Source organism: Parasteatoda tepidariorum, chromosome 5 (assembly GCF_043381705.1).
Source record: "Parasteatoda tepidariorum isolate YZ-2023 chromosome 5, CAS_Ptep_4.0, whole genome shotgun sequence".
In the NCBI taxonomy this organism is placed as follows: Eukaryota; Metazoa; Arthropoda; class Arachnida; order Araneae; family Theridiidae; genus Parasteatoda; species Parasteatoda tepidariorum.
Window position 1 is genome coordinate 10,476,343 of NC_092208.1, and position 9,938 is coordinate 10,486,280.

At 30.9% G+C, this 9,938-nt stretch overlaps 1 protein-coding gene across 1 annotated transcript in view; it reads right to left on the minus strand.

Annotated features, from left to right (window-relative positions):
- LOC107453059 (DNA damage-regulated autophagy modulator protein 1) overlaps nucleotides 1-9,703 on the minus strand; it is a 26,619-nt gene extending 16,916 nt beyond the window's left edge. Inside the window, exon 1 of the mRNA XM_043048508.2 lies at nucleotides 9,554-9,703. Within this exon, the coding sequence (XP_042904442.1) occupies nucleotides 9,554-9,575 (22 nt within the window). The 5' untranslated portion in view covers nucleotides 9,576-9,703. The remainder of the gene's footprint in view (nucleotides 1-9,553) is intronic.
- Between the last annotated feature and the right edge of the window lie 235 nt (nucleotides 9,704-9,938).

Sequence of the window (9,938 nt, forward strand, 5' to 3'; positions counted from 1 at the left end):
TTTCTGCCCCTCCAAATTGCTGGAAAAAAAGATATATATATATATATATATATGAATATGAGACGCCCGGTGACTGAGTGGTAGCTCCTGTGGCACAGGTCCTGGGTTAGAACCTCGGGCCGGGCAAGGTTGACTCAGCCTTTCATCCCTTCAGTGGGTAGATAAATGAGTACCAAGCATGCTTGGGGAACTAAACACTGGGGGTTCCGCGTTCGGCCGACCTCCTAACCGGAACATCTCCTCAAGAAATTGAGCTGAGCACAGTAGGCCTTGGCCCTCTATAGGCTGTCACGCCACTGAGTTTAGTTTAGAGTTAAAAAGGTTTAAAGTTTTCATTGCTAAGGAAAATGTGGTTTGAAGTGGGTTTAAAGTTTTCATTGCTAAGGAAAATGCATAAGAAATGCTTTAGTTTGCTTAAACGAAGATTACCTTCAAGTTGAATTATGAGTTGTGACACTGTACATATTGTATAAACTTATTTGCCGTTTAATTATTATGAAAACCATGAATAAATAGTTGAAATGGCAAATTTTAATTTTAAACCCCTTTTGTTTCTTAAATATAATTTTTTAAATGAAATGCTTTTAAATGGGTGTAAGACAAAGGGATAAGCAAGGTTTGCAGCGCAGAAGTGACATACACTAATAAATCCGCAAGTTGATTTGCGTTGATCGGTCCTTGAGTTTGGCAGAAATAGACAGCCAGAAACATGTTGCAATAAAGTTTGAAAAGAAAACCGAATTATAAAGAAAAATAAGATAACTTAAAGAGTGAACAAGTCCTAAATTAATTCATTTTTTGGAACTAATTACCTTGATTTAAAACAAACACAAATGTTAAAAAAAAATGTTTTATATTTTAATTTTTATGTTAATGTAAAAATCACCTCCCTCCCCAAACTCCCTCCGCTGACAAAAAAACATCATAATTCGTTGCCTAAGGAGGAAGATTGTTGTCTTCTGATGTAAAAGATATATTTCCTGCTGCACTCAGCAAAGATTGTGTCCAGATTTTAAAGGAAATAACCAAGGTTGTTTTAAATACGAAGTTTATCTCTTTTTTCATTCTTTTTCCTTATTTCTGAAATATGCGATTCCCTTCACAAAAATTCCCTCTGGTAGTCTCTGCCTGATTGAAGGAAACATTGATCTGTAATTACTAATTTAAACTATGGATTTTGAGTTGCGAGAAATGATGTAGGATAAATTGTGATTATATCGAATAGCTTTAGGAAAAGAAGAAACACTGTACTATTAGGTACAGAGAATGAAATGAGTGAATAAATCGATGACAAATAAAGAGATATCACTCTGAATAATTTTTAATTTAATGATTAGATTTTAGCGAACTAAAAACCTATCTTCATAATTGAAAATGCTAGCCTCAAAATGTTAATTATTTGGTGCTAACTATGAACTTACGGAATCAAGCATATTAATAAAATTTATTTGAATAAACAGGCTTTTTTCGTTTGGATTTGGGTTTTTTAAAATAGAGGGGATCACCACACTATAGAAAATATAATCGAACTAATTTAGTCAGGAAAGCTGTCGCAAGTTTCACTTTATGTAATTTGGCTACCCCCGTAAAACTAATTGTGCAATTCAAAAAATCTTGCCCCTAAGAATGAAACTCTTTTACTCAAAGGTAGTTTAAGGGAAAAAATACTTTTTAATTAAATTTTTTTTTTTTTACTTTCCAATTTAATAGTAATTGAAAAGTTTTTCAATAGTAAGTCATAACAACTTTTTGCATTACTTTAACAACTTAAATTTACTTACATAAATTTCTAAAAGTATTAGTTTACCGAAAAGGTTTAAAAAAAAAGACGAGAAAATTCTTTAAAGAAATACGCAAAAAAATTAAATAAATAAATAAAATTACTTTGACAGATATTGCAAAAAAAATCTGATTATAATAAGAGTATACAGTATGCGGGCAAAGTTATTGGTAATTACTTTCATAAATAGCCATCCGAAACAGGCGTCATTTAGTCTGTTAGACAACCTAAGTAGTTTAAATTAATGCTCATTGTTGTCTGATTTTCCTTTCGATTTCAATGACTCAATATACATTAAGAGATCAACAATTGAATAAAATGATAATAACCGAGAACAATTTGTTTCGATGAAGACATCTAACTCGCATTTGCTGTACATGGAGAGAGAAACCACGAAAACCTCTCATGGTTAGCAGTACGGCAAAAGGACTCTAACGCATGATCCTTCTACCACTGAGAATATTTGTCGTCAGCACTGTAGTCGTTGCGAGCCGGGTGCGGAGTTCTTATCGACCAACCATCGCTGGAATTCGAACCCTTTTCACCTCATTTGGAGGCGAGAGCTCTATCCCCTGAGCTAGCCACGGTGCTAGGTTTGTCAACTTTTAAGAATGCAGAGCAGCTCATCATTAGTGTTTCAGTCTTCAAAGAGTTAGGTTTCAGCTTCTCAGTCTATCTTCAGTCTCAGCTTCTGTAACAGCTGAAGTCTCTCTCACAGGAAGTTGTGACAGAATAGAACAGAACAAAAAGGTTGTAATCTGGAGCGTATCTTACTGTTAAACTTCTCCAGTATCTGAGTCAATGTTCGTGAAGTTAACAGAAATTTGAATTTTGCCCACTTTGCCAACACAACAGCCACTTGTTCATTACAAAGAATTGAGTTTAAATCAGTGGAGCTTTTTTTCCTATGTCCTCTGTTCCAAGTTCAAACATTTTTTCTTTTTTAAGGCCAATCCGAAGAGCTAAAAACATGCACTGATGTTAACGCATACGCATAAATCTTTCTGCACTGCACATCTTTGCATATTTATTTAATAAAGTCCAAAACAATTGCCCAAATTTTTTATATTTGTCTTTTAAAAGCTCACAACTCAATGAAAAATGTGGTATTCTGATTTGAAACACAGCATTTAATAAAAAAAAAACTTTCCTCGCCAGCCCTAACTATTCGATCGCCAATGGCGAGCTGGTGAATGGCAGTTTTGCGCTCTGTCTCAGAGTCTAACAATGTTGTAGATGAAAGTAGAAAGAATCATAATGTATGCAGCATTTCTCCAGTTTTTTCCCCTCTGAAATCCTAGTTGTAACATCTTTATCAAGGATGAGTGAGTTTCAAAATGAAAGCTGTCTAAAAATTGAATTAAGAGAATAATAACCGTTTTAAGAAGTTGCGTACTCAATTATGTATTTCGTAGAGAAATCTTGCTCCATTGAATTTAAATATCAAGTTTTAGACATTTTTTATGGCTAACCATGGCTTACTCGTTTATAATTAACTAGCTCAGTACCCGTTCTTAATACATGATATAAAAATTGATATTGATCATCACAACGAAATCAGAAATCACTCCCAAGACTGATACAAGACACAAATAATTCGAATTTAATTTATTTTATTTATTATCTGTTGCCTTTCCTGGTAGATTTGCTTTTTTTAGATTAAGCAAAACAAGTTTTAAATAACCACTTTAACAAAATAAAGATTATCTGTAATCAGTTCTTTTCGTCGTTGAACAGCCGACCCAACTTTATAGGTTTACGACTACTAATGTTCAACTCCGTGGCCTTGTTATTTTGAACCCAATCCAGAAGAAAAGGGAACTCCTGGATCAAGTATTGGGAGACATTTGCTTTCATTGCGGACTTTTTTTGTTGAAACTGACACACATTTGCGTTACATGGAAAGGAAAACAAGGAAAACCTCCCACTGTCAGCCTGACGACAAGGGGACTCTAACCCGTGATCCGTATATCACTGAGGATATTTTACGCTATTGCTATGTAATTGCTATGTACATTGCTACGTAATTACATTGCTATGTAAGAGCTACCTGAACATCTAAGGTATATTTTTCCAAGTAATTTCTATGCTGAATTTCTTGAGCTAAAAAATATTTTTTATTGGATAACTAGTTAAGAAGTTACCAGTGTCATTTAGATACTAGGGTTTTGTGCACAAAAAGTACAATCTTGTAATGCATTTATATACGAATCTCACATTGCTATACAGACAAGTGAGGTATTGTTTCCTATGTATGTTTTGTAGCTTGACTGAATGCGAACACAAATAAGAAAAAACTTATATATATATCATACCTGCCAACCCTACCGGATTTTCCGGAAGATTTTATTTTCATATTTAAAGTGGTAGTAAATATATACTATTTTTCTTTTATAAACTTAATTTTTAAATGATTTTGATCACCACTATTCTTTCAAAAATTAAGCACATATATTAATATGCGGTACTATCATGGTTGACAACTTAAGTTTTTTCAAATGCAACGTATTTGTTTGCTTAAAATTTTAATTCCATTTTAATTCCATTTTAATACCACTGGGAAAAATAATAATGGAAGGGATTAAAAGTTGGCAGGTATGATATATATCTACTATACTTTTTCAATTGTACTAATAATTTAAAATTAATTCCTTATAAATTAAAAGCTATTTATCGTATTGACTTGAATTTTACTTCATTCAATTTAACATGAGAAATTACATAGAAAATACAGATACCCTATAGATTGCAATGTAAAAAGTGTACACAAATGCATATCAATAGAAGTATTTTAAGACATAAAGTGCTTTTCAGCTTTTAAACCATTCATTCTGTTGACTTTTGTATAGTCTCCTGGCATTAAACTTAAAATCCTACCTAAGAAACAAGGTACTTGTTTAGATGGCAAACTCAACTGCGTGATTATGAGCAAGTACAAATTTGTACTTTCTCTACGTGAAGCCCTTATATTTTTTAAATTAATCATCTGATACTATCAAGATTTATTCCATTCAGTTCATGTTAAAAGTTGCATAGGAAACAATAATTCAATTGAATGTTTATATGCGATTCAATTCCCCCCCCCTCCCCCTCAAATCATCTCCATTTCCCTCAAAAAAAGGAGAAGCATACAGAGGAGAGAAAAAAAAGTTTTCAGGTATCAAAAAAAAAAAAAANATAACAAAAAAAAAAAACATTTTTTTTTAGCATTAATTTTTCTGAAGAAAACCTTTTTTATTGTTGTAACTGGAATAAGATGTATTTCATCGAAATTGAACGAAATTGTGCTCGCGACAAATTGTGCCTGCGAGGAGTTGTAACCGCGATGAATTTTACCCATAATGAATTGTGCTCGCTATTTATTGTGCTTCCGACGAGTTGTGCTCACGATAAATTCTGTTTGCGACGAGTTGGGTTTACGATGAACTGTCGTTGCGACGAATTATGCTCGCGACGGATTGCTTTACGTCGAATTCTGCGTGATGAATAGTCGCAGAAATGCAACTAGAGAGTTGAAATTTAACGTTTTAATAGGGGCATTTCATTTTAAGAACTTAACAACACTAGTTGTTTTTCTTCTCAAAATTATAATTAGTTCGATAGTAAATGGAATTTTAAGTGCCTCTTTCGTAAATTTTTTCCCACTTATTTCTTTTTTCTTTACGTAACTTTAAGTCGTATTTTGTTCTGCGGCAAAAACTATAAGACTTTAAAATTGCAAAAGGATGTGGAAAAATGCACAAAGAGTACAATAGAATGAAAAAAGATTAAGATTCGATTTGCGAATTATAAATTGTTATAAAAATAGTAAATGATGATGTGCGGGTAGCTCTGCAGCCCACTGAAATACAATTACAGATTTGAAATTTGACATACTAAAAGGACCATTTTCCTTTAGATTTTTAAAAAAAATGAGAAGCAATCATGGGGGATACTGAACGGCGCGATCAGGATGCGAAGCTTACTAGCTATATAAATCTTAGAAGGTTTTAGCCCATATTAAATTATGTTTTTAGCACAGCTCAGTGTAAAATGGTTTTCACCGGGAATAATTGGCCGGGATAGCCAGGTTGGCATGGCGCTGGACTTATGTTCGTGAGACCGGAGGTCGAATCCAGCAGGCCGAAGAATGGTGACTGGTGCGCGTTAAATCTGTTGGGTCACAAAGTACTCCACGATCCCATTACAAATTATACTTCTGGAAGTACTGAATTGAAAATTGGTCGTTCTCTGGTTCAGGTCAAAATTTCGAGCTCTGGATGAATGAATGAATGGGTCTACCCTATAAATGGGTGTGCCAGAAGTCGAATTCTCGGCCATAGATGGCACCCCGTCTTCCTTAATTTCCGACTAGGACAGTCAGGAAAAATTATTCTATTGGCCCGTATGCTAATTTGCAAAATATTCAAAAGCTATGACCATCTTTAGAAAGTAGACGATTATGTATGGATCACTCTTTTCAACTATTGATTCATTATAATTGATTTATAGTTTATAGGTATTTGATGAATAAAAGTAAAATTAAAGCCTAGAACTTTTAATTACTTGAAGAATTTATCTGTGCAGATTACCTCTGATTAAACAAGCTGTTCAATCATTGTTTTAATTTGAATCCTTAAGATAATTCTAGATTCCTACTCGTAAGAGATGTAGTTTTGTCGTTCTGTGACGTTTAAAATTGCTGACGGTTAAGTCCGTAAAAATAAAATCGATTAATAAATGTACTCGATCACTAATTTATTTGAAGTTCCCAGAAAGATATTTAAAGCTTGTTTGCAGAAACTTTGCAGCAGCGGGCGCTACAAATCTTCGTAAGATTATTTTTCATCTTATAATTAGTTGTGCAACGTATTAAGTAGTTCTGTAACATTTAACATTATTGACGGTTAAGTTTATAGAAAAAAAAATCGATTAGTGAAAGTACTCGATCTCTAACTTATTTAATGTTCCCTGAATTATATTTAAAGCTTAGTTGCAGAATTTTTGTAACAGTGGGAGCTACAAATCATCTTAAGCAGCTCTAGATTAATTTTTCTTCTGATAAGTGGAATCTGTAACATTTAAAATTGCTGACAGATAAGTATGCAGAAAAAAAATCGATTCGTAAAAGTACTCGATCTCTAACTTATTTAATGTTCCCTGAATTATATTTAAAGCTTAGTTGCAGAATTTTTGTAACAGTGGGAGCTACAAATCATCTTAAGCAGCTTTAGATTAATTTTTCTTCTGATAAGTAGGGTCTGTAACATTTAAAATTGCTGACAGGTAAGTATGTAGAAAAAAAATCGATTCGTAAAAGTACTCGATCTCTAACTTATTTAATGTTCCCTGAATTATATTTAAAGCTTAGTTGCAGATTTTTTGTAACAGTAGGAGCTACAAATCATCTTAAGCTGCTTTAGATTATTTTTCTTCTGATAAGTAGGGTCTGTAACATTTAAAATTGCTGACAGATAAGTATGTAGAAAAAAAAATCGATTCGTAAAAGTACTCAATCTCTAACTTATTTAATGTTCCCTGAATTAAGCTCGGTTGCAGAAACTTTGGCGCTACAAATCATCTTAAGCAGCTGTAGATTATTTTTCATCGTATAAAATTTTTCATAAAAAACAGAAATAATGGCTAGAATGCTACAGAGAAAAATGTAGAAAAATAATGGAAAAAAAAAACATTTTTCATTTTATTTTCACTAATTTCTTTAAAATTTTGGTCATTTGGTTAAGGGTTTTTACTTTGTAAATGACATTTAGTCCACTATTTTTTAAGTAATGTGAAAAAGAGTAAATTTCTGTTCTGTATAATTTTTATCAATCTTTAGAGCTTGTAAGTTTAATCAAACTTTTACAAAAACATCTTTTGTCAGCGCAAGGGCTGCAAACAAAGTTTTTACTGCAGCTGCATACTGTTGAAGTTTAGCCAAAAAAAAATTTTGCTACCAGGAGTGATCGGTCCCGTGCATCAATTATTTCATCAGAAAGTAACAATATTTAATGATCACTTAGCAAGTCATATAATGTTCTTAATATGAGCGATGTTTAAGACCAAGTTCAGATGACTTTTACAGTATAAATTCTTGAATATTTCTGTACGATATTTTTTCAAATTATTATTCTAATAATTTAATCGATACTGTAATGGAAAATTGTTACACAAAAAGAGCTACAATATGTGCTTTGTTTTATCATTAAATTTATACTTTAAAACTAGAGCAAAATTATAATTTTTTAAGCAAATAGTTTTATAAATGATTTTAGACACTTTTTTTCTCTAACTTACAATTATGAGAATTCATTGTTATGGAAATAACTAATTTTTGAATAACAACTTATTCTACAGCAAAAATATATACGGTACAAACGATTTTTAACAGAAGAATTTTTGAAATCGTGTTTTAACATTTTATCTGTTTTTATTTAATCAGTATGGTATTTTTGCAAATTATTATTCTAATAATATAATCGACGCTATGAGAGAAAATTGTTACACAAAAAGATCTACGATATGCGTTTTGTTTTATAAAATGTAAACTTTAAAGCGAAAATTATAATTTTTTAAACAAATAATTTTATGAATGATTTTAAAAGTCTTTTTCTAACTTATAATTTGAGAATTCGTTGTTATAGAAATAACTAACGCGTTTTTGTATAACAGCTTATTCTATAGCAAAAATGTATACGATACAAACGATTTTTTAACCGAAGCATTTTTGAAATCGTGTTTTAATATTTTACCTGTTAATATTATAGCCTATAATAAGTGCAATATTCTTTCAAATTATTACTTTAATAATTTAATCGACGCTATAAGAGAAAATTGTTACTTAAAATGAGCTACGATGATATGTGTTATGTTTTATCATAAAATTTAAACTTTAAAGCTAGAACGAAATTATAATTTTTTGAGCTAATAATTTTATGAATGATTTTAAAAATCTAATGCATTTTTGAATAACAACTTATTCTATAGCAAAACTTCATACGGTAGAAACGATTTTATTTAATCGCGATTTAATATTTTTCTAATTTATAATTTTGAGAATTCGTTTTTATGGAAATAACTAATGCATTTTTGAATAACAACTTATACTATAGCAAAAATGTATACAGTAAAAACGATTTTTTTAACAGAAGCATTTTTGAAATCGTGTTTTAATATTTTTCTAACTTACATTTTTGAGAATTCGTTTTTATGTAAATAACTAATGCATTTTTAAATAACAACTTATTCTATAGCAAAAAAATACAGTACAAACGATTTTTTAACAGAAGCATTTTTGAAATCGTGCTTATATTTTTCTAACTTAAATTTTTGAAAATCTGTTGCTATGGAAATAACTAATGCATTTTTGAATAACAACTTATTTTATCGCAAAAGTGTACGCGGTACAAATGATTTTTTTAACTTAAGCATTTTTGAAATCGTGTTTTAATATTTTTCTAACTCATATTTTTGAGAATTCGTTGCTATGGATATAACTAATGCACTTTTTCAATTACAACTTATTCTATAGCAAAAATTTATACGGTACAAAGATTTTTTAACTGAAGAATTTTTGAAATCGTGTTTTAATATATTTCTTTACCAAAAAGTCAAAACCATTTTCTTTTTTTAAAAAAGTTTAACATTGAAAAACATTTTTTGCAGTAATTTGAGTCAAAGTTTAAATTTTAAACCGAATTTCAACACATTTCTTAACGTAAGATTTCAATGCATTTCATTATTGGAGACATTATCTTAGAATGTGTGCGAAATATCGGGTAAAGAGCAACTTACCATTGCCTTTGCTGCTTTCCATGGCGTCTTGTTTTTATGTATGAAAGGAAAAGTGTTATGAAGATCACGGGGCTAATATTCGGTTGAATAGAGGAAAGAGTGAAAACAGGTTTGAATGTTGGTAGTGGGCAAGGACAACTGAATGGGTTACGTGAGCTCAAATATTCCATTTTTTTTTCTTTTTTATCTTTTGATCATATCTATATGTTTTTTTTTATTGCAGCACATCACTTTTTCTTTATTTGCTTATTCTATCAATATAATAAAAAAACTTTTGCCTTAAGCCTCAACTTGTTATAAGAAAATGGCTGATTGTATTATAGCATGAATTACAAGTAATATTAAAGTAATGTACTTACAAAGTAATATAACAACATGCTTTTTT